Below are 26,079 nucleotides of genomic sequence, written 5' to 3'. Positions count from 1 at the left end.
TGTGATCAAGACCCTCTTAATCTCTTTTACAAGCTAAATAGCATTATCACCCTCCACCCTTTCTTCCCCACCTTTTAACTAATTTGTCAAAGACCAAAGGGTCAGACATGATCAGGGCAGTGGTTCTCCTCACAGGGAGTAACTAAGACTGCCATAGAGCCTTTGGCAGTTACCCTGATGACTCACAGAGAGTCCACTAAAACCCCTCCTTTGTTTTCAAAGTACTGATAATCTAGTTACTTCTCCCTTATCTTGAATTTATGCAACTGCTTGTAATACTTAACATTTATTTAGCATGTGCAAAGCACTTTACTGATTATTTACTAATTACAACCTCATTAGATCCACCAGACAACCTCCCAAGAGGTAGGTGTAATTTTAATTTCCTTTTTACAGATGAGAAAACTGAAAAAGTTCAAGTGGCTTGCCCAGCTTCACAGTAAGCATCTGAGGCTGGATTTGAACTCAGGTCTTCCTTACTTTGAGGATGAGTACTCTATCCACCTAGCTGCCTATTAAATGTCATCTTTCTTCCACTGTGTTGATATGTTAAGACCCCTGGAGATTCCAATTCTATTATTTGATAACTATATTTTGCATGGCAGCTAGTGGATAGAATGCTGGGCCTGGAGCCAGGAAGACCTGACTTCAAATCCAGCCTCAGATATTTTCTAGAAGTGGGACCCTGGGCAAGTCATTTAACCCTGTTTGCTTCAGTTATCTCATCTGTAAAATGAGCTGGAGAAAGACATAGCAAAGCACTCCAGTAAAAAAAAAACCCAAATTGGAGTTACAAAAAGTTGGACCTGATTGAACAACATCTTTTCCAGTTCCATGTCATCCTCAAACCTGATAAGCATGACAGCATTGCTTTCCATGTAAGTCAATGACAAGAATGTTAATCAATACAGAATAAAGGATGGGGTACTTGGCAGTCCATTAAACAGCATCCTCTACCACCCTATTTTTTGAGTTCTGTGGTTCAGCTAGTTTCAAATCTACTTAAATATGCTACTATCTGGTTCACACTGCTTTATTTCCTCTATAATGACATGATTCTATCAAAAGGTCTTTGGTACTGCCCTACTCTACCAGTTCTTATTTCAAAACAAGATTACTCTTCCAGGAGACCCTACCCATATCACACTTAGTTATTTTCCAGAATACTATGCATCTGGACACTCCTCCCACCCTGCCAATCAATACCTTCACTTTGTTGATGAAAATGGAAGCATTAAGAAGTCCATGAAATTAAAAAAGAAATTGGTTGCTCTAGACTACATCTCCCTAAAAATGACTTTGAAAATACTCCTATTAATGAGGCAGTGTATTTGCACCTAAAGTTCTCCACTGTGATTTATTTTTTCATTACTTCAAGAAAAAGCAAACAGAAAAACTTTCATCTTATTTTTACAATAAAAACTATTTAAAAATTAGTCTCAATTCTTAAGGATGAAACTTTCTAAAAAGAAATGCTGTTTTCTTCCTAAGATAAAGCATAGTAACAGCTAGTATTTATGTAGCTTTTTAAGATCTGCAAAGCACTTTACATACTTGAACTCATTTGATCCACAAAACAACTCAGTGAGGTAGATGCAGAAACTGAGGCACAGAGATGAGTGACTTGCTCACAACTTCACAACTAGTTAAGTGTCTGAGGCAAGATTTGAACTCAGGTATTCCTGACTCCACCCTGGTGGTTTCTGCCATTTCAAATGACAAAAATATCAACCAAGTATTTTATGACAATGCACTTTATACATGTATAACTAACATACTTAAAAGCAGCCTACAAGTCAGTAAGATTTATATATCTAAAGAATTTTTTCCTCCTAAGAAACAAGAACTGGACACAGTAAGTTTGCATCCTTTCTTCCAATTTTGGCCAACAGAGAATAATTGTCTATTTTAAAACAGAATCAGGTCCTTGTCAATAGCTTCTATTGCAGTTTTTCCAATGTCACCATGCATGCCCTAGTGTTTAGGTCTACTTGAGTATGTTCTGCCCACTGTCTTGCATATATATGTTGCAAATATATGTTGAATTAACTAAGAAGAGTTCTGAGATGACACTAGTTCAAGGTATTTTGGGGGGACTGTTTTTGCAATTCAGTAACATAGCCAAATTCTCAGCAGACTAAATGAAGTTGAGGACATGGAAAAAATTTAAACAAAGATCCTTTTCATATTCAATTTAAGCAGAATTGAATAGAAGGATCCATGAGGTAAAAGGTGGTTCAGGCACACTTGCTGCTCTTTTCAGTGAGAATTCCTACTTATATCAGACAATTGACCAACGATTTCCCAATCACCAGCAAATTAAAATAAGTGCAAGTGACTTAGACTGTCCACATTTCTCTATAGTTTATATTCTCCCAACAAACAGTTAATATTCAGTTTATGTGGTTAAGTAATGCTTGAGTCCTAGTCTTATTTACTTGTTACACATTAAAATCTCAAAAAAAACTGTAGAAAAGTGCATGAACAGTTTACGTGGGTGGGAGAGTAAGTTAGTATTGTCTGTGAAAAATCTAATCACTTCACATTAGCAAGAACTTTGCTGACTCAGTTATCTCCAACAGATCTAGAGGACAGTGGCAAATGTTTGCAGGTGTTCAATAAGTGTGATAATTCTCTCTCTCAAAGATGGTTGAAATACCTTGAACTAGTATCATCTCAGGACTCTTCTTAGTTAATTCAACATATATTTGTTGAACACCTACTATATATTTTCCCATTGAAAAACATATATAAGTAAAAATCCTGGGAAAATTTTTTTAAATACAGTTATCAAACCAGGAAAGAAACTGCTGTTGTTTTAAGCAGCGCTTCAAACAACCTGAACTTAGGTATCTTAAAATATAGGTATAGGAGATTACACAGAATAATGGAAGGACGACCCCTAAGCAAGAAAAAATCCTGCCTCTGACAGACTTGTGGTTTGCCTGTCACTTAACTTAGGTGGTGACTAGTTGCAGAGGTGTCCACTTGCCTGGGTGGGAGTTTCCTTTGCCAATGAAATCACATGCTCATTCAGTTCCTAAGCGAAAGTCCAAAACAGACCTTATACTTGACATTTCACTTGTGATGTATCAAGATATAGTGGAAAGAGATCTGAATTATGTAACTCTTTGAGTTACAGTTTCCCCTTCTTTAACAAAAAGGGCTGGATCAGTTGAGAGCTCTTTCAGCTTTTCAATTTCATGATACTGTCTCCAGAGACTTACCTCCACAAATTGTCTAGAGTAAAACAACATTCAAGGGACGACACTACAAAAGGTCATTTGCTTACTTGTAACTAATGGTAAAAGTGGCTATCCCATTTTCAACACAGCAATGCTGAGCATCAGATGAGACCCTAAATAAAGCCTTATACATGAAGTAAAACCATATATAGGAATTCAGTACAGCTCTGATATTACACCGGATTAAGGTCTGATTAACTTCGTAGCTTAATGTCTTGCATTGACATTTGAAAATGACTAGATAATCTTAATACAGAGTTTCTGTTTCTGCTCGCAGGACTCCAGGAAACTTTCTTTTTCCTGCCTATATAACGCTTGGTCTTCTCAGTGAAAACTCATTTTGACCTAATATTATTTACAGAATCATAGAATTTAGAGCTAAAAGGAGAGGAACCGGGTTTTACAGAAATAGGGATGCCCAAAACTATGAACATGTTTCATTCAGTATTATTTTTTTAATCCACAAGCGCATTGTAATCGAACCTAGTCCAACTCCTTCTCTTTCCCGTACTTTGGGTAAGAGGCACGTCTAACAGGTATTGACCACCCAGCTTTCACATACCAGTGTCCTCATCAGAGCCCTATACTAGAGGGTCCAAAACGGCAGCCTCCACGCTCGTTTTCACTAGGGAATTATTTCCATCATTTGATCAGCAGTGAAGAAGGTGGGAGTGGACTACCTGGCCACGGACATGTGGTTGGCAGGTGAGAGTGACACCAGAAATGGTTTCTTGAAGAAAGCAGAAAAAAACCAGGCAGAAGGAAGGGAAAGAGTAGTCGGTGGGCTAATAGATGGCAAACGCAGGGGGAGGCTGACTTCGTCGCTGTCCTAAAAGCGAGATGCAGACCCAAAAGCCTGGAAACTGCAGCACGAACTCATCAGCGTGACTTTCCAAAAGGCAACGGGAAAAGCAATCCATAGCGTGGAGCAAGGAAGTAGACGGGAGGAGGGAAGAGAAGGAAACACACCGGGCAAGGGGTCTGGGAGCCGAAGCCCCCCTGCATTCTTTCCTTCCCTGGCTGGGAGAAGGAAGGAGACAGGCTCAAGCACTTACTCAGGCCGAGGGGCAGCGGCGGCACGCGATGGACTCAGGCTCCTAACGGTGGCAGAACAGCAGGGGTTCCGAGCGCCCAGGGGTCCCACTTGGCCCAGAATCCGAGCGGCGCCGGCCGGAATCGGGCGGTGAAGGGTGTGCACTGGGGCCTCTAGGGGAGGAGCCTTCCTGCCCCAGACTTGGCAAGTGGCCATCAGGGACTGGGCGGAGCTATCCCCTAAGGCTGGAGGGTAGGGCAGGGCAGGGCAAGGAAGGGGAGGGGGTGAAAAACCAGGCGGGGAGGGGGGACCCAGGACTCTGGGAAGGGAAAGGCAGGGGGGCGGCGCGTGGACTATGGGACGGGAGGGAGCTAACTCCGCAGTGGAGCGGACCGCACGAACTTGCACAGGAGAGCAGGGGGGCGAACGGAGCTCAAAGGAGCCCTCTGTAGAATTGTGGAGGTGTTCGTAGGATGCTTGAATTTTATGACCAGGGGAAAAGCCCAGCACGTTTGTTCATATTACAACTAGACTCTGTCCACTTCCTGCAAACTCTGTCCCTGCTTGCTTCCAGGATTTTTTTTTTTAAGGAAAGTTCCCTTTCTCCTCTAAAGACTGTGATCTGGGTCCGGCCTAATTCAGGGAATTCATTGCAAAAAGACAAAAAGTAGGTTTTAGACTTGGAATGGAAGCTCTCTGAAGGATAGTTCCCATTCGCAGAGGCTTGGCTAGCACAAAGTAAGTGCTTAATAAATTCTTGCTTTAGAGATGGCTGGTAGGTATCCTTGTATGCCCTGCAGGGAGATTTTTTTTGTGTGTAGCTCTAGTTTAGGGGAGAAGGGCAAGCACTGGGGGTAATGTGTCTAACGGGCTGGGGCAGGGAGTCGTAGGGGACAAAGGAAGAGATACAATGGATTTGGGAGTCATTAGATTTGGGAACCAGGACTACATAACCTAATCAATAGGATCATTCCTGCCCACATCCCCTTTCCCGCTGGTCCTATCATCAGCGATCCCGAATAAGGAGATCTTAAATAAAGGGATTAGCATTGGGTATCCACTCCCCCATCCTACCCCCATCTCCACGCCTCCCCTCTCCATCCCCCCGCCCCGCCTTCCCTATGGTTGGCTATTTAATTTTCCCTCTTGTAACTGACAACTGTAGTTCAAAGACGCTACTAATGACGCCATCACGTTTCCAGTTTCCATTGGGTGGCAGGACGCAGGTGCACCAATCAGAACATTCAGCATGCATGTCTTTGCTAAGGGACTTTGCTATACTGCCTACCTTCAGCCAGATGTTACGAACTTTGCAATGACAGTCGAATCTTAGCTAAGAAGTCTCGGTTGTCCTACTCCTTTCCGGGCGGAGGCATTGCTATGATGGGCAAGGTTTCATACCTCCGACCAGCATAACGATCTGGATTAGTCAATCCACCAGGAAGGATAGGATACAATTCTTTAAATTCAGTTCTGATTAAATAGCCTATGCCCCCCACTACCAAGATATACTTTCTTGCCTCTTCCAGGACTAGCCCAAGTCCCCTTTCCTTACCTTACTTTACAATCAGAATACAGATCTGGCCCCTCCTCAAGCTGTCCTAACCTTGATCCCTCTACCCCCTTTTCCCTAAGGATCATAGTTTGTTTTCTGGCTTATTAGATATGTTGCAATCATGCTAACATGCAGTTTTCTATAATCCTAGAAGTGCAAGGAGATGCCTGTTTGGTGTCTTTTTTTTTTTTTTTTGGTAATTAAAAAAAAAAGCTGAGACAGGAGTAGCTTGAACTGTCTCAAATTGGTACTTATATGTATGAAGCACTGACATGCTCCAAACTAGCATTTCTGTACAGATTTCTTACACAATCTGGGCTGAGAGAAGTGTAGCCATTCAAACAAAAAGCATTGTTATACACCTATATAGCAAACCAAGTGTTTCTGCAACATATTGATCTAAAATGCCTCTTTTTGTATCCCCAGCACTTAGTATAGTGCCTAGAACAAGGTGGGCACTTCGATTTTGACTGATTGACTAAGTAGCTGAAATTTATAATTCTTATCACATGCTTTTAAAATACATCAAAGTAGAAGTCATCAAAACCAAAAATGCCTGTCTCATTTAGGTTTATTCATAGAATGTAAACTCCTTGAGGGCATTTACCAGAGGAATATGTGTACCCAAAGTGAGTGGTATTGTCTCAGTCGATCAGGTGAGGATATGAGAAAGATCCCAACTGACCTGCAGGTTATATGTCCACGGGTGTGTACTCCAGGCAGTTGTCTGGTAGTTTTCTATTTCAAACACTTATTTTTACTAAGCTGCTAAAAGGAGAATGTAGTCAGTGTCCTTTAAATCAAGTATCTTCTAACACTGGGCACTCCATTTGATCAAGAGACTGCTCTTCATCTAAAGTCTTAAATTGAACAGATGTATTCAGGGCTTGTCCACCCTTCTGATTTGTAGTAGGAAATTCTCAAATTCTGGTACCAAGACTGCACATAATTAGCTATGTCATTATTACCATGTCATGGAACCTCAAAGTTGGAAGGGATCCTCAGAACCCAACTAATTTATATGAATCTGTGATCTTAGCCATATGGGGCACTTAAGTTGTGACTCCATTATATCCTTTAGAAGCTATCTATTCCCTATGCCCAAACGGCTACAAAAATGTGCATACCCTTTGACCCAGCAGTATCGCTACTAGGACTGTATCCCCAAGAGATCATAAAAATGGGAAAGGGTCCCACATGTACAAAAATATTTATAGCAGCACTCTTTGTAGTTGCCAAAAACTGGAAGTCAAGGGGATGTCCATCAATTGGGGAATGGCTGAATAAATTATGGTATATGAATGTAATGGAGTACTATTGTGCCATAAGAAATGATGAACAAGAAGACTTCAGAGAGGCCTGGAAGAACTTATATGACCTGATGCTGAGTGAAAGGAGCAGAACCAGGAGAACTTTGTGCACAGCAACGACCACAGTGTGCGAGAGTTTTTTCTGGTAGACTTGGAATTTCGTAATAACGCAAGAACTTCTTAAAAAAAAAAAAATCCCAATGGTGGTTCTCTAAGGCAAAATGCCTTCCACACTCAGAGAAAGAAATATGGAAGTTATTCGCAGAATGTAGCAGATCATGTTTGTGTATATGTATGTTTTTGTGTATCATGTCTTGATTTGTTATATGATTTCTTCCATTTATTTTAGTCCAACTACATAGCATGACTATAGTGAAAATGTACTCAATAGGAAAGTATATGTAGAACCTATACAGAATTGTATGCAGTCGTGGGGAGGGAGAGGGGTAGTAGGGGGTAGGTGTGGGGGGGATAAAATCTCAATTGTATGGCAGTGATTGTTAAACATTAAAAAATAATAAAAAAAAATCAAACATGAGAAGAAAAAAAAAGAAGCTATCTATTCCAATATACAGCTAAGTATGGTCAAGCATAATATCTGTATTATATTAATCCAACCTTCATTTGAAAAATCTTCTGAAGCAACCAATTCTACTTTTGGACAGCTCTGGTTTTTAGAAAGATTTTCCATATATCAAGCAGAATCTGGCTTTCTAATTTCCACTGTTATTGCCTCTTCTATATAAGAGACCTTTCAAAAAAAGTCAGTCATCATGTTTCCTCCACTTCGCAGGATAACTTTTGAGCTAGAAGGGATGCCAGAGGGCATTTAATTAGCAGAATTTCAGATTTCACAGACACCATGGTGGACAGCTAGTCCAACCTATAACTAAAAATGAAATCCCTCTACAATAATCCTGATGAAGACTTTCCACAAAGTCTTCCAAAGACTGCCTATTCCATTGTTGACTCTAAGTAGTAGGAAGGTCTTCTTACATCAAGCCTCTGCAACTTACGCATTACTCCTAATTCTGCCCTTGGGTACAATATTCAAATTCTTGAAAATAGCTATCATTCATTCCCCTAAATCTAACCCTCTCATTTTATAAGTGAAGAAACTAAGAGGTAAACTGGCCAACTTTCTAGGTTCCATCTTAATCAGATTTTCACATTGTGATGGCATTACTTTATCTAAATTCCCAGATCCTTAAATATGGGTTCAAAAGTACATCCGAAGACTTTTAAAAGTAAATTATTTTGACAGTGTGGTACATTGGTTTTTCCCAAAGTACTTCTAATCTCCATTACTATAGACAAGTGAGTTGGGTAATTGCCAAACCTTATTTATATAAAGTATCATTAATATTCTGTGTGAATAATTCTCACCTGCAAAGTTCTGAAGAATCAGGCATAGAGCAAATCTTTACCATTTTAGAGTAAATAGTCATCCTTAGATGTGCCAAATACAAATTCAGAAGTTCTCAGAAATATAGATCAAGGGGAGAATCAAGTCATCGAGTCAATCAACATGGTATCAACAGTTTTAAAACAATTGTGTGCTAAACAGAAAAATCTCTGCATGATTGTTTATTTAAAATACTATGACTCTGGGGTAAAATACAGAAGTACTTTACATCATTTTAAGGGTTAATATAATGCTTAATTGAAACAAGGAATTTTTCCAACACATTGCTTTTTTTTCTTATAAGCACAATAGTAAGTTTCCTCAGTAAATTAAAATAAAATGTGTTTAAAGCTTTTTTAAGTCTTGATGTTTACACAAATAAAATGTTGATGAAGAAATTAAGTTTAGCTACATCAAATAACCATATTGGTTCTCTGCAATGTTATCACAGATTTCTCCATGGCAAAATATGCCCAAATTTTGTTATTGCACAATTTATAAGTTCAGGTTATGTGTATAGAACCTTCAACTAACTATAGTGTTTGCACTGCAACTTGCTCAACACATTTAAAATTATGTAATACAATTTACAAAATCGTTAACAATATACTTTTAAGATAAAAGTATCCTGAGAATATTACAAAATTCATTTTACCAACCCTTCAGTTCTTTGCCACTAATCTCCAAGATGATATCTGGTACATAAAAATGATGTTTCATAGTTCCTGTTTCACAAAATAACTTTTAGCAAAATCACTATAGTATTTTCACATATGCAATCCATCAGCCTTCAGTCTCATTGGTAAAATTCAAGTATTTATCAAGCTTTCTATAATTCAAGATATAGCACAAAATAGTTACAGAAAACAATGTTAGCACATTTAAAAAGTTAAAGGCTTTGTGTATTTTTTTTTGATATTTTGCTCAGAACATTTAAATTGTAAAATTGTTTATTTTGGCAAAAAGAAAAATCCCCAAAGATGATTTTTTTCTGAAGGTAGAATAGTATATTTTGAATGTAAAATGTTAGACAATCAAGCTCTACTATATTTAAATATGAATCTGAAGGCAAAGTAAAAATTTGCTGCAAAAATTTCAGCATCTTTGGGCTGAACAACATAAAGGCCACAAAGAAAAATGCAAATAAAATTATGTTGTTTTGATAGTCTCCTAAAATAAATATCCTCTTTTTTCAAATTCATACACATCAATATTGTATCCTTATTAACTTCTAAAACTATTGTCTGTCAATATAATCTTTTTAATAATTTTTAATGTTTTGGGGTATTTATTTGCAATATTTGTATATCTCTGGTGGAGGGACCAAAAGTTAAAAAAATTAGGCAATTATATTGTTACGGAAAAAAATTCCATTCTGGTAGCAGTAGTTTTATAAATCATAGCAGAAAAGGTATTAAAAGCTTTTCAATCTCTATTGAATACACAGATTGAACTCAAATGAGTTGTGCAGGTAATAGAGAAGATAAACTGGATGCAGTGAGGCACCCAGCTGTTGTATTACTAAGGTGTTACTAACATCTTTATCAGGTGTTCATTTGCTTGATTCTTAGCCAAACTCTACTCTACTACCAATCAAGAATAGGGAAAATGAGGATTTAGGAATTGGAAAACGAAATAAGGAATTGGTGGTGATGTTTATTAGGTGTTTAGCCTTCAGATTAAAAGGCTGAATCTCAATGAAAAATAAGGGATTCCCTGCACAGATGCCTAAAGAAGATTTTTTTGCTCCCCCCCACCAAAAAAAACAAAATAAAAAAGTTTTTAACACCACGTCATATATATCATAAATATATATATGCATATATATAATTACAATTGCTTATACAGACTACTTTAGGCAATATAATCAAATTCTGAATGACCTTGTTAATTTTTAAGGCATCAGTGCATCAAGGGTAAAGGTCCATGAAATAAATATAAACACAAGAGAGCAAAAGCTTATTTTGTGGCAACAACTACAAAGTAATTACTGTACATTATGTCTGTTGGCCACTTATGAAATATGTATATAAGAATTTATATTATTGAAAAATGCTAGAGCATGAACTTCACATCATTTTTCAACATTTCACTTAATGGACTAAATCGATCAGGTAAGATTCTCATCTTCACCGTTCCATCGGCTCCACAAGAGAAAATGTGATTGGCTGGTCCTGTTTCAATCTGCATCACTCCAGTCCCAATGTTTCTGAAAATGGACTGCCGAGCATGTTCGTTGATAAAAGTGTGGAGAAGATTAAAGGTAGTCAGGCTCCAAATCTGAAAAGCATTAGAACACGAAAGTAACAGAGCATATCAGAACATTAGAATGAACAGTAATTGCTTTAGGGAAACAAATGATTGAAATGTATGTGAAACCTGCACTACTAGAAACAACTAAACTTGAGAAGAAATGTTAAGCAAATAAAAGATACACGACCAAAATGAGGATGCTACCCTATATTTGCAGAAAAGCTTTTACTTTTTAAGCTTCTTTCAAACCTAATTATTATTATTCTTTGCAAACACCCTGTAAGAGAGGGTTTGGTATTACTGATAGCATTTTACAAATGAGCAAACAAAAGCCCACTTAGAAGAAGTCATCAGTTCAAGGCAGCATTCTAAGTCAGTGGTAGGGTAGGCCCTAGACTTAATGTCCACACTGTCTGTCTCCCCAGACAAAGGTATCTCAGTTGTATGGCAGGGATTCAGGCTCTCCTCTGTAAAAAACAAAATAATTATCAGTAACATCAGCAAACAGAAGGGAAATATCCCTGCCATCTGATGGCACTCACCCCCACAGACAGGTGTTTAAGGCTGTTAGTAAATAGAGCTACTCCATTAATATCAATTCAGAACATGTATTAGGTTATGAAGTATATGATAAAATATATCAGTCTGGTTTACAGAGTCAGGATAAGCAGCTGTTGAATGTGAGAAGAACGAACAATTCCAAGGCATTCAATTTTACAAACCTTTATATTCCCTTCTGCAGATCCTGTGACAAAGTACTCTTCAGTTGGATCTACAGCAATGGCTTTTACCGGAGAATCATGGCTTTGGAAAAATTGTCTCTGCTGTCGTTGGCAAAGATCAAATACCGATGTAAAACCTTTTCTGCCGCCTGATATTAACACCTGATGTTTTGGGGCATACGCAAGCACTGTAGCACCACTATCATGACAGGTAAAAGCTGAAATTAAAGGAAATTATAAAGATAAGATTTACTCTCATAAAAAATCCAGTCTGTAACAAATTTCATTAATAAAATGTTTCTTGAGTGCCTTTAAAACTGTGCTGAGTCCTGAATGGATTTCTTTTTTATCTTATAAGGTACTAAAGCTCTTCTCAGGTACCATTCATTACCACTTCCTCACCCTGACTATTACAGGGCACAAGTGTCATATCAATGACACTCAGTGAGTTCTTATCCCCGAAGCTGGGGTCCTTGGGTTTATCCGACAACAGATTGCTATACTCATTAACTACCGTGTCTTGAGTATGATGACTGCTGCTTTATAATACAATTTGAGATCTGGTAGGGCTAGGCCACCTTCCCTAGCATTTCTTTTCATTAGTTCCCTTGATATTCTGGCCTTTTTGTTCTTCCAGATGAATTTTGATACTATTTTTTCTAGCTCTAGAAAATAATTATCTGGTAGTTTGATTGGTATGGCACTGAATAGGTAAATTAATTCAGGTAGGATTGTCATTTTTATTTTATTAGCTCAGCCTACCCATGAGCAACTGATGTTTTTCTGCTTACTTAGATCTGACTTTATTTGTGCGAAAAGTGTTTTGTAATTGTGTTCACATAGTCCCTGGGTTTGTTTTGATAGGCAGACTCCCAGATATTTTATAGTGTCTACTCCAGCTTTAAATGGGATTTCTCTTTCTATCTCTTGCTGTTGGGTTTTGTTAGTAATATATAGAAATGCAGATGATTTATGTGAGTTTATTTTGTAACCTGCAACTTTGCCATAGTTCTTTATCATTTCAAGTAGTTTCTTACTTCATATACTTGAGATTCTCTAAGTATATCATCTGCAAAGAGTGATAACTTAGTTTCTTCTTTGCCTATTCTAATTCCTTCACTTTCTTCTTCTCCTCTTATTGCTCCAGCTAGCATTTCTAGTACCATATTGAATAACAGTGGTGATAATGGACATCCTTGTTGCATCCCAATCTTACTGGAAGTGCATCTAGCTTGTCCACATTGCATATAATTCTTCATGATGGTTTTAGGCAGATACAGCTTATTATTTTATGGAAAGTTCCATTTATTCTTATGCTTTCCAGTGTTTTCAACAGGAATGGGTGTTGGATTTTGTCAAAAGCTTTTTCTGCATCTATTGAGATAATCATATGGTTTCCATTAGTTTTGTTGTTGATATGATCAATAATGCTAATAGTTTTTCTAATACTGAACCAGCCCTGCATTCCTGGTATAAATCCTACCTGAACATAATGTATTATTCTCGTGATAAGTTGCTATATTCTTTTTGCTAATATCTTATTTAAAATTTTTGCATCTATATTCACTAGAGAAATTGGTCTATAATTTTCTTTCTCTGTTTTGGCTCTTCCTGGTTTAGGTATCAGAACCATATTTGGTTCTGATTTGGTAGGACTCCTTCACCAATTTCCCCAAACAGTCTATATAGCATTGGAATTGACTGTTCTTTAAATATTTGATAGAATTCACTTGTAAATCCATCTGGCCCTGGAGATTTTTCCTAGGGAGGTCATTGATGGCTTGTTCAATTTTCTTTTCTGAGATGGGGTTATTAAGTACTCAACTTCCTCTTCTGTTAATATGGGCAATCTATGTTTTTTAAAATACTCATCCATCTCATTTAGATTGTCAAATTTATGGGCATACAGTTGGGCAAAGTAATTTCTAATTATTGTTTTAATTTCTTCCTCATTGGAGATTAGTTCAGCCTTTTCATTTTTGACACTGGTAATTTGGTTTTCTTCTTTCTTTTTTTTTAATCAAATTGACCAAAGGTTTATCAATTTTCTTGGTTTTTTCATAAAACCAACTCTTACTTTTATTTATTAGTTCAATAGTTATCCTAATTTCAATTTCATTAATCTCTCTTTTGGTTTTCAGTATCTGTAATTTGGTATTTACTTGGGGATTTTCAATTTGTTTTTTTTCTAGCTTTTTCAGCTGCATGCCCAATTCGCTGATCTCCTCTTTCTCTATTTTATTCATGTAGGCATTCAAAGATATAAACCTTCCCCTAAGAACTGCTTCTGCCGCGTCCCATAAGATTTGTTAGGTTGTCTCATTATTGTCATTCTCTTGAATGAAGTTGTTGATTGTTTCTATAATTTGTTGTTTAACCCGCTCATTCTTTGGGTTTAGACTGTTTAGTTTCCAGTTGGTTTTTGGTTTATATTTCCATGGCCTTTGATTACATATAATTCTTATTGCATTATGATCTCAGAAGGACGCACTATTTCTGCCTTTCTGCACTGGATTGTGAGGTTTTTATGGCGTAGTATATGGTCAATTCTTGTGTATGTGCCATGTACCACTGAGAAAAAGGTATATTCCTTTCTATCCCCATTCATTTGGGGATAGAATTTTCTCCAGAGATCTATCATATCTACCTTATCCAGAGTTTTATTCACCTCTTTAACTTCTTTCTTGTTTATTCTGAAGTCAGATTTATCAAGCTCAGAGAAGAGGAGGCTGAGGTCCCCCACTAATATAGTTTTACTGTCTATTTCTTCTTGTAACTCCCTTAACTTCTCCTCTAAGAATCTGGATGCTATACCATTTGGAGCGTATATGTTTAGTAATGAAATTGCTTTGTTGTGTGTGGTGCCTTTTAGCAGGATCTAGTTTCCTTCCTTATCTCTTTTGATTAGATCATTTCTGCTTTTGTTTGTCTGAGATTAGGACTGCTATCCCTACTTTTTTTTTTTACCTCAGCTGAAGCACAAAATATTCTGCTCCAACCTTTTACCTTTACCCTATGTGTATGCCCATTTCAAATGTGTTTCTTGTAAACAACATAATGTTGGATTATGGTTTTTAATCCATTCTGCTATCCATCTCCCTTTTATGGGAGAGTTCATCCCATTTACATTCACAGTTATGATTACTGTGTCTTTCCCTCCATCCTCTTTCCCCTTGTTATGCTTTTAGTTCTCCCTTCCCCTCCACAAGTTTTAATTTTTGATCACTGCCTCCCTCAATCTTCCCTCCCTTTTAATCCCCTTTTCCCTTACTACTTCTTCCCTCCCTTTCAGCCTCCCTTCCTTTCTTTACCCCTTCCCTTCCTACTGCCTACAGAGCTAGTTATATTTCTATACTTAAATGAGTTTGTCATACCCTCCTTGAATCCAATCAGATGAGTACCTCTCAAACAATGCTCATCTCCCTCCCCTCTTTCCCTCTACTGCAATATATTTTTGTGCCTCTTGCTGTGATGGGATTTATTTTTTTCTGCCTCCTCCTTTTCACATCTCCTGTTACAATCCCTTCGCACCCTTAAATCACATGTGTCATCATCACATCATTTCATTTATACCCACTCCCTCTATCTATGTATATACCTTTCATATTTCATAATAAATATACAATTCTCAAGATTAACAAGTATCATCTTCCCTTATAGGGATATAAATCCATATTGAGTAACAAATTTTTTTTTTCCATTTACCTTTTTATGCCTCTCTTGAGACCTGCGTTTGAAGTTGTGTTTAGTTGCGGTATATGAATGTAATGGAATACTATTGTGCTATAAAGAAATGATGAACAGGAAGACTTCAGAAAGGCCTGGAAAGACTTATTTGAACTGATGCTGAGCGAAAGAAGCAGAACCAGAACTTTGTATACAGCAACAACCACTGCGTGAGAGGAATTTTTCTGGAGACTTAGTACTTCATTGAAATATATGAACTTTAAAAATTTCCAATGGACCCTTGAAGCAAAATACCTTCCACATCAAGAGAAAGAACTATGGAATTGGATCAGAGATAGAAATAGACCATTTTCTTTTGTATTATGTTTTGTTTTATGGTTTCTCCTATTCATTTTAATTCTTATACACAACATGCATTTAATAGGAATGTACGTGTGGAACCTATATAAGATTGTATGTCGTCTCAGGGAGGGAGGGGGAATAAATAATTTATTAGACAATGGCAGAGTTACCTTGAGATACAAGTGTTAGTGTGGAAGTATCTTCAGCTATCTTTCTAACTATATAATCTCTTTTGTTGGTCTTTTAAATAGAAGCCAGACTGAGACCACGGACCAGGGGAACATGGATAGGTAGTTTATTCTTAGGAAGAGACTTAAGGTAACTTCAAATAACAGAAAATTTGAATCACAAAGCACAAATCCACTTTGCTTACACCTTCTTATCTAACAGTAGTCATTATCTACTTGGTTTGCACTCTCAGCTCTCAACATTCTTATGCTGTTTACAACCTACATTTCTATAAAGAAGCCTTGAGTCTTAAACATTTGATAATAATGATAAAAAACATTACTTTAAGGTTTGCAAAGAGCTTTAGAAATATCACCTCATTTAATCTTCACAACAACCGGTGGTATTATTATTTCTATTTTACAGGTGAGAAATCTGTGGTTGAGAAAGGTTAAATGACTTGTCCAGGGTCACATAGCTAAGAAGTATCTGAGACCAGATATGAACACTATCTTCCTCAATCTAAATTGTTTCTTTAATCTGCTGCATCACCTGGCTGCCTCTGGCCTTGTTGCTGAGAAGGTCTGAGAGGGCATAGTCTGATCAGGATTTTGCTACCTAGTTCTCCTACAGGGAAGATTTGAGCAGGGTTCAGAAGTGGGTAACTTGAGAAATTCTCAGTTCTTCCTGAACCAAAACCTTGCACAGTTGTAAAGCAATGGCACTTTCTAAATGTAATAATGATGTAATGATTTACACCAGAGCTAAAAAAAAATTCCTTTTAAACCTTATTAATTTCATTACTTGCAAAAAATTATTTACTTACGATGTACCAAGCTATTTGCAGGTGCCACAAGAGTATCCCATAAACATATGTTTCTGGAAAAAAAATAATTTTATCACTAACTTCTATATGAGTGTTTTAAGAGATTAGCAATATAACAGCAAATATATATAACCTCCTTTCATAGTATACTTTCAAATTTATCAAATCTCATATTAAAATCACTAAAATATTTATGTGATTGAATTTTCATGTAATTTTATTCACAATTTAAAATAGTCCCAATTCTAAAGCTATCTGAAATAATCCATTTCTGCATACTGTTCAATGATAATGATAATTTATTGAAAGGAAAATAGTGATACTTAGCAGCCAAGATGATGGATCAAGGTCAGCTACCCAGCTGAGATCTTCCAACATTCCCCTCCAAATAACTTTAAAATAACATCTCAAAATAAATTATGGAGTAGCAGAGCAAAGAAAAGGTGAGGGTGTGAAATTTTTGTGACCTTAAAAAACCTTAAGAAGTTGGCAGAAGCCCATGACATGGGGGTGGAAGCCTGTCTGGAACCTACACATGAGGTGACAGTGGCAGCAGCAGAGGCTTCAAGGCAGGTCTCACCCCAGAGATGGTAAGGGGCTCAGACAACTGGTCAGAATGAGATTACAGGGGACTGTTTGCTGACACTGAGGTTAGCTGGTGATGACTGGCAAAGGGCAGGAAGAGAGTAGGAAAGAATTTGGAACTCAAAATTTTAAAAGAAAAGCAGACCAGTAAAAAATAAATAAATAAAGCACAATAAAGCATTAAAAAAAAAAAAAAAGCAGAAGGGAAATAACATGGCCACTTTGTTCTTCAGATCTAAGATGGCTGTGATGAATGCATGGAAGGAGATGTAGGCTTGTATGAGAATTCCAAGCAACGCCTTCCATTCAGTGACCCAGAGCATGTTGCAGGGGTTTGGGGATTTCTTGAATGGCCGTCTGGGGACACAGAGTAAAATATCCCACAATCTCTACCTTACTTATTTTGAGAACTGCATGGGAATCAGAGAAGTTGTATGAGTCAAAGCTGTCTCAGGTTAAGAGTATCCCAAAGTTTGACCCTCTTAAATGCTTATTCTCCTATTACTACTAGCTGATATGTATTTCATGTGTTACAGTTTGCAAAACCCTTTACATAAACCATTCCATTTGATTTATGAAGTGTAGTACACCCCATGCTCCAAATGATCTGTTTCTCAACCCACAAGGTAAGCTGGGAAAATAATCTTTGTGGTAATTTTATTCCACTGGCAAGAATCCAGTAACAGATTATTTACTATGACTCTAAGCCTAGACATGAATTTCAGAGAAGAACGTTAGAAATAGAGTTAGAATAGATTGTTCCACTTAATACTAAAATTTCCCTAGTTTTGTGTATGGTCAACTACTGCCAAATTTAAGTACAGGGAATGGACCTTTTAAGATGACTAGAGGATTTGTAAAACACTTAAGACAAAAGGTAATAATGAAGAAACAACAATGATAATTTCCAAAAGACTGGCTATACTCACAAACAGAATTTAGGGGAAAAAAATCTCACCTGTTATCCGTTGAGAGACCTGCTGTGGCTATCAGAGAAGAAGAACTGATGAAAACAAAATCATTGGCTGTTTTGTTATGACACTGCCATGTCTGAAATGGTCAAAAATAGGAATAATTTTTATCTAAGTATAAAAAGATTTGATCTAGTCATCTGTAACATCCAGTTACAATTATTTCATGAGTAGCTTATCAGAAACCCTGTGTTTCCCCCTACAACACCATATCAAATTGTGTTAAATAAAAGAATAAACCATTCAAATACTCTCACTCAGTATCACTAATAAAATAATTACTGAATAAGAAACTTCAAAACAGATTTCAAATTACATGTATTTCAATTATTTGTGCTACCTTTATCTAACTCAGAGGTAATGAAAAGTTCATTGTTTTATTAAAAAATGTTTTTTTCTTAAATAATAGCTTATATTTCACAAAAGGGCAAAAAATTTGTAAAACATTGAAAACCAAAACTAAATAATTTAGACCATTGATCCATACTTATACATAATAAAGAACTGAATGTGGATAGTGAATAAGAAAGTAGCCTTGGAATACCAAAGTAAGGAGGAGTAAGGAAGAACTCCTACTGACTATGTGACCCCCAAGCAGGTCAGCAAACCATCAGTGTCATGGCTGAAGGTCACCAGAGACATGGAAGACCACAAAGCAAACTCTCTCTTGCAGGGAAATGGTTCAGAGAAAACAATGAAACAAAATTAGGCATCAAAATCCAATGCAACATTTCTATCTTTAATATAGTTTTTTTTTTTTTTTTAAGTAAAACTTCTCAGCTTACCAAATATGGCTTAGGAGTATTTCCAGTAACTGGACAACACTTCCAGTTGGTCTGATACAAACTTATATATCCATCAGCATCAACGATTCCAAACTTGGAGAGAAGATATTAAAGGAAAGATTCAAGTACACACATTGACTTATATATACAGTGGCATTTTGGTGAATTTTTCCACAAAATTACAATTAAAATTATCTATATCCTATTACATTTGATGACATTAAAAACAGAAATTGGAATCATTATTTAAAGTAGCACCTGATATTAGTAGTCCTAAGCAAAACCAAAACCTGCAAGTATTGGCTTTAGTCATGTTAGCTGGGTAGTTTCAAGAGCACTCAATGATATTGTTACCAGACTATGGAGGGCCCTTCATGAGCCACTGATACCTAGGATAAACTCTATAGAACATTACCAATCTTTATCAGAGGTGTCAAACTTACTGCCTTAGGTTAAAATTGCCCTAAACTCACAAGTGAGGCTGGAACCAGATTAAAATGTAGTTGGGAAATGTATCACTGGTCTATAGATACAATGAAGTCCAGAACAGCTCCAGGCCATTAGCCAGATGTTACCTTAGGAAAAACAAGCATTCCTCTAATAATAAATAATACTTTATTAAAGCAAGACTCCTGCAGTATTATCTCCAAACTAATCTAGAACTACACAAAGTCTAACTGATAGTTCCCTGGATTAGCAGCCAGGCAATGATCAACATAGAGACCCAGAATAGTTTGTATATCTATAGGGATGCTGTAATCTGACAGTTAAGGTGATCTTAGAAGAAATGGAAAGAAGCAGGTGACACAATAGTGGGGTATTATTAAATAAACAGTTTTGCTGAACTATCAGTAATATTACCAAAAGTTTCATCTTTTAGGACATAGCCATACTACTTCCTACCCACCAAAAAAATCTAAAATGTCTTTAGCCTTTCTATGACTGAGATAACATTAAATAAGTCAGTTAATAGCTATTTATTAAGTTCCAGGCACTGTACTAAGCACTGGGAATACAAAGAAAGGAAAAACACAGTTTCAGCTCTCAAGGAGCTTATATGGGAAAGATAACATAACGACCTCTAATTAAAACTAACAAATGGTTTAAAACAGCACAACTTATTTTCTGAATCAGAGATTTTTTCCAGATTATGAATGACTTTGAATGCCAAACAGCAGATTTTACATTTGATCCTGGAGGTGATAGGGAGCCACCGGAGTTTATTGAGTAGAATAATGAAATGGTGAGATCACACTGATAGCAGTTACGGATGAACTGGTGTGCGAGGAGACTTGTGGCAAGGAGACAAACAAGCATTTAGGTATTTATATGTTGGGCGTTCTGCACGATGCAGGAGATACAAGGCAGAAGAAGTAAAAGAGTCCTGTTCTCCAAAAGCTTACGTGCTATTAGCAGAGACAACACATAGACAGCTAGACAGAGAGACAGATGGATAGAGATAGTTAAAATGACTATAGGGTGGTTTGGGTGCTGGGTGACAGGAGAGTTCTAGTAGATGGGGAGAAATCAGGAAATTCCTGATGTAAAAGGTAGCAGAAGAGGTGAGGAAGAAGTAGATTCCAAATATGAAGGGCAACCAATGCAAAAAGCACGGAGATTAGAAGTTGAGTGCAGAGCATGAGGAACAGTAAGAAAGACAGTTTGATTACATGAAGATTGAGAAAATGCCTTTACATACAACCATTAAAAAGGCACTTTGAAGAGAACAGACTCAGTTGAGTGATTAGGTAACAGGTCATATTGCAAGGGGTTGAGAAGAGAAAAGAGAAGAAGTGGAGGCAGTGATGGAGATCCTAAATATCAGAGAAAGGAGGGAAGATAGTGGGGCCCAATTTCGAAGATGCAAGGGGATGGAATCAAGAGCACATATAAGGGGTGTGCTGCTGAAGTAGAGGCCAACTCACCATCAGAAACTGAATATAGGAAGAGAGAATGGGAAATGATACGAAATGGGTGTGAGGAAGCTCACAACAAAAGACCTGTATCTTCCTAGAATGAGATGCAGAATTGATTAGCAAACAATAAAATAACTGCCTTGCTGAAAGAAGACCCAGTAGAGATTATTATTGTATAATTTAATATCTTTCTCCTAAACATACTGACCCTGTAAACCTTTTTGTTTCTATTAAGGACAAACACTCTTCTATCACCCAGTATCTCACAACCTAGGTATCAACCTAAAATGCTAAATCTTACTAACTCCACATATCCACTCAGTAGCCAAACCTTATCATTTCTATCTTTGCAACATCTCTCACATGTGTTCCCATCTCTTTACTCAGGGAGCCAATGGCCTTAGTTTTAAGGCCTGATCACCTTTAACCAGCAGCTAAAAGTGAGTAGTGAATAGTGGTGAATAGTGGTGAAGTGGATAGCATGCCAGGTCCAAATCTTTCTAAGTTCAAATGTGGCCTCAGATACTTACTAGCTTTTTGACACAGAGCAAGTCACTAAACCTTGTTTACCTCAGTTTCCTCATCTGTAAAATGAGCTGGAGAAGGAAATAGCAAACCACCCCAGTATCTTTGCCAAGAAAACTCCAAATGTAGTCATAAGAGCCAGAAATGCCTGAAACAACTGAATACCTTTAAATCAAGACTATTCCAAGAGGCTCCTAATTGACCTTTGAGCTTCAAGTCTTTCCTCTCCACTGAAACCATTCTCATAGCTGCTAATGTAATATTCTTAGAGCGATGATTTCCTCATATCTCCTTTCTTTCTCAATAAACTCCAGGATGTACCTATTACCTAGAGGTCTGATTAACTCTTTTGTTTCACATTTAAAGTCCTTCACAACTTGGTCCCAACCCATTGATTTAGCCATATATGTTACACTCCCTTTTACAAACACTGTGGAACTGCCAAATTTGCCTTCTTACTGCTTGCTTACATAGCATTATATTTACTGTTCGATTCTGTTGGAACTATTTGTCTCTTATAATCCCCAGTTTGCTTCAAGGTTCAAGAACTTCTATATTCAACATAAAATCTTTCAGGAGTCACCAAGTTTCTAGTGCCTTCCCTTCATATATCTTTTATATAAGGTAAAGTTACACACACACACACACACACACACACACACACACACACTCTTTATCTCTCTCTCTCTCTCTCTATACACTAACTAGACTAAGATAAGCTCCAGGCTCAGGGGGAGAAAACAGGGGGACAGGAAGTAAGGGAAAGAGGACACTGATTTTCTCACTTGCTTTCCTATTTGTTGTTGGACTGTTGTATCTGTAAGTGTAACTCCACTATCTACCTCACAGGATTCTGAGGCCCAAAAGAGATTCTCCCAACAACTAGAACTCTTCCCTCTTTTGGCAATGGCAACAGTCACCTTACAACCTGGATGAATTGGCCCATGAGTTGTTTTTAAGTTAGAACAACTCAACCCTAAGACCTATGAAGACTCTCTTTTTATATGAACTTAAATGCTTTTTAAATTCTGAATTAAATGACTTAAAAGAATTTGAAATCCTACATTCAAATTGAAATTACCTCAAAAGAATATTGTGCATTAAACTGCATGTCTCTAAGTAACATACTTCATAATCACAAATCCCTAAATGCGTTCAATCTGTTAATAATTGGCTCTCTGCCTAGTCTACTATGACAAGGCTGACCCTGAAAGTGAGTTTCAAATAAAATATCAAAAATCATCCCACTGCTAGCCTGGTACACTTTGTAATATAGTCTAAGTTAACTAAAATAGGTATTTGATTTAAATACTAAAATCCACAATAAAAAAAATTCACTTTGACTCTTGCATCTCAAAAAGAGCACACAAATTCTATATGCAAAATTATTATTATTATTCTTTAATATTTTTGTAGTAAGAATGTACTTTGCTCTTAATCTGAAATTGTATAATTGTCCTAAGGAGATAGGAGCTACTGATGGGCCCTGGGAGTCATGGGTAGTTGCCCCCAATGTGTGAACCCTGTGCTAAACTCTATCTCTAAATTTGTGCTGCCCTCCTTTAAGCACATTGTCTTCATCATTACTCAATGCTTAAAATACTTAAAAAGGTAAAATGCAGAGAAGAGGCTACCAGTAGCAATTAGTTGAGTTTAGTGTTTTCACTAACCAGTGGTTAATAGAACCTTTGTTCTGTGGGATGAAGAGATGGGAAGTAATTTACTATCACTAATGTTTAATTTAAGTAAAATACTCAACTATGACTGGAACACTGAAAATAATTTCTGCAGGAAGGCCTGTTTAAAATGTAACATTTTAAAATAACAGTAAAGAAAGTTTATAATAAAGGACACTTTTTGGTAGAGAACAACTATCTAAGACAGCAGAAATACATCCCATGTGCACAACATACATTCTAAGAAGATATATAAGAGAAAACCAATGTCTGCACAACATATAAATGTTAAATAGTGACACTCTTGTACATTACCTTGTTTCCCTGATGGTTAAATCTCATTCTTGTCACCCTTGAATTGCCACCAGACCGAAAACAGGTTATTTGCTGGGAATGACCCCACTCAAACATTCTGACACTTCCATCTTGGGCTCCTGTCAGATCTTTAAAAAAAGAAGACAAAGATTTAAAATCTTTTTAAAAAGTTGTTTGAAATTATTTTGTTTTCAAAAAAATCTAAAATAGGAAAAATTATAATGAATCATATCCAATTTGCACAAATCTAGAACTTGAATAAAGTGGTTGTCATACCATAAAACACATATATGGAGCTTACAATAAACTTAGATGATAATAATAGAATAGAAAAACCAAGTGTACCATTTTAAAAACTACTACTTCGTTTCTTTAAATAATTCTATGAGTGAATAACTTTTTAAGACAACTTCATAGCATTAAGAAATTTTCTGTATCAATAAGGATCCCATCACTAATAATTAGTTATCCCTTCCACACCATGATTTTCCCTATCACAGTTTCAACATATCATGGGTCAACATAACAAGTTAAATGGGAATTTTGGGGAAATTTTGTGGAAGCCACAGATGACATGTGAAGACCAATAGACAACACAGAAAAAAGTGGAGAAACTCAGAAATGCATAATATATATACGTATAATATTACATAGCATTGTAAAGCATCAATCCAAATTTTACAATAAGGTACAGTAAACATCCCATAAAAAAAGAAAAAATTCAGTAGGAAAAGAGAGCCAAGAAACTATGCATGAATTTTCTAGATTGTGGGGGCACCACACTTCCTATCCCCTGTGTTGTGGAAGGGATAACAGTCATGTTTTAATCTCCATATATGTGAGATTTCAAAGTTTAGCCTAACTGATCTAGTATCTTGGTATATGACTTTATGTATAAACAGCCAAATATTCATTATACTTGTGTAATATAGGATACAAGATATTTTAAAATATTACTAATTACAACTGCAGCATAAATGTATACTGATATTCTCTTGAAATTGATAACACTCAAACTTCCCACATACCAGTTTACTAGTTTCCAATGACCAACTACATTCCACCCCTCCGCAGTCACACACAAAGATACCCTTGATTTGCTATCAATCACCCACAAGTATAATACTTTCACATTCATGAAGTCAGAACTTGCATTATTTGATCACAGTCTATTGGCTTTCCACCTCTCTGTCTGCCTTCTAATATGCACCTCTTTTTGACCACAATGTAACCTCCAACTCATCAAACCCTCAGTTCTCTTTCAGGCCATTACCCTTACACTGTTGATGCTCTCCTCCTTTCCCCATCTTAAACCTTTGGTGAACTAATTAAATTTCATATTCTCCTCTTTGAGTTGCTTGCCTTCCCTTACCATATCACCAATTGTGCCCTACCAAATCTCGGCTTTGAATTACTCTTACCATCTGTTGCCTTTGTCTTATACATGTGCTACTAGACAACAGTGAAGAAAATCATGCATTCTGACTGAGTCCCACTACAAATTTGTATTTCATAACCTCAAGTAGAGAACTGACTGATACTGGGCAATCCTTCTATGTCTTTCTAAGTCATTATCACACTTAGCACAGTGTCTCTTCCATACCTTTTCTTGTCTCTTCAAGCCTTCTCTACCCTCTACTGAACCCCCAAACTCTCTCCACTGAGAATCTTACTTCATATTTTATGGAAAAGTCTTTCACTTTCTCCCCTCTTTCTCATTTCATCTAACTCAGATGTCCTTTGCTACTATTTCTTCCTTCGGCTTTGTCTCATACGAAGAGGTGGGCCTTTTCCTTGTCAAAACAAACCCCTCTACCTGCACAAGTAATTACATTCCATCTTATCTTATCCAGAAGACTGTTCCCTCTTTTGTCCTGACTTGCTTATCTTCAGTCTCTTATCTTCTATTGGTTGCATCCCTACTGCCCCAAATATGCCCGTGTTTCTCCCAACCACAAAAAACCCTCACTTGATCCTTCCATCCTTGCTAACCATTGTCCCATACTTCTCACTTTTGTGGCTAAGCTACTTGAAAAGGCTGTCTACAATAAATTCCTCCATTTACTTTTCTCTCACACTGTTCTTAACACTCTTAGACTGGCGTTCTACCTCATACTCAGCTGAAACTGATTTGTCCAAAGTTAGCAATAATCTCTTAATTGCCAAATCCAAGTTTTCTGAATCCTCCTTCTTCTTTACCTCATCACAGCCTTTGATACTGTTAATCATCTTCTCCTTGATTCTCTCTTCTCTCTAAGTTTTTGGGGCAACACTCTCTCCTTGTTCTCCTTCTGACTGTTCCTTCTCAGATGGATCTTCATGCAGGCCATGCTTGCTAACTGTCGGTGTCCCACAGGGCTCTGACCCAGGCTCTTTTCTCCCTCCAAACTATTTCATTTGGTGATCTCAAGAGTGCTCATGGATCCAATATGCTGATGATTCTCAAATCTATTTATGCAGTCCTAACATCTCTGCTGGTCTCTAGTTTTGCACCTACAACTGCATTCCAGAAATCTCAAACTAGATATCCTACAGACTTTTTAAACTCAGTATGTCCAAAACTGAACTTATTACCTTTCCCCCCAAGTCCTCCTCCATTCCAAACTTCCCTCTTACTATTGAGGACACTACTACCCTCCCTCCTCCAGGCTACAAGTCATCACTTACTCTTCACTATCCCTCAGTCCTTCTCCCCCTTCTAATCTGTTGCTGCCAAAGCCTGTCAATCACACTTTTGCAACATCTCTAAAAATATTCCCC

General features: G+C 37.1%; 2 protein-coding genes across 6 annotated transcripts in view; both read right to left on the bottom strand.

The window, feature by feature from the left end:
- The window catches only part of TNFAIP8 (TNF alpha induced protein 8), a 129,309-nt gene extending 124,094 nt beyond the window's left edge, over window positions 1-5,215 (bottom strand). The window contains exon 1 of one of the 2 annotated variants that reach the window (XM_072597139.1): window positions 4,301-5,215. In XM_072597139.1, the coding sequence (XP_072453240.1) occupies window position 4,301 (1 nt within the window). In that variant the 5' untranslated portion in view covers window positions 4,302-5,215. The remainder of the gene's footprint in view (window positions 1-4,300) is intronic. The other variant, XM_072597140.1, reaches the window with a different exon arrangement.
- Window positions 5,216-8,715: 3,500 nt separating this feature from the next.
- The window catches only part of DMXL1 (Dmx like 1), a 140,609-nt gene continuing 123,245 nt past the window's right edge, over window positions 8,716-26,079 (bottom strand). For all 4 annotated transcript variants that reach the window (XM_072597130.1, XM_072597131.1, XM_072597125.1 and 1 more), the window contains 6 exons: window positions 23,320-23,447; window positions 18,888-18,980; window positions 18,090-18,181; window positions 16,547-16,599; window positions 11,524-11,741; window positions 8,716-10,828 (listed from right to left, as the gene is read on the bottom strand). In XM_072597130.1, coding sequence (XP_072453231.1) covers window positions 10,604-10,828; window positions 11,524-11,741; window positions 16,547-16,599; window positions 18,090-18,181; window positions 18,888-18,980; window positions 23,320-23,447 — 809 coding nt within the window. In that variant the 3' untranslated portion in view covers window positions 8,716-10,603. The remainder of the gene's footprint in view (window positions 10,829-11,523; window positions 11,742-16,546; window positions 16,600-18,089; window positions 18,182-18,887; window positions 18,981-23,319; window positions 23,448-26,079) is intronic.

Source organism: Notamacropus eugenii, chromosome 3 (genome assembly GCF_028372415.1).
Source record: "Notamacropus eugenii isolate mMacEug1 chromosome 3, mMacEug1.pri_v2, whole genome shotgun sequence".
Taxonomy (NCBI): Eukaryota; Metazoa; Chordata; class Mammalia; order Diprotodontia; family Macropodidae; genus Notamacropus; species Notamacropus eugenii.
Note: the sequence above shows the minus strand (reverse complement) of the source record. Positions and strands in the feature narration are given on the sequence as shown.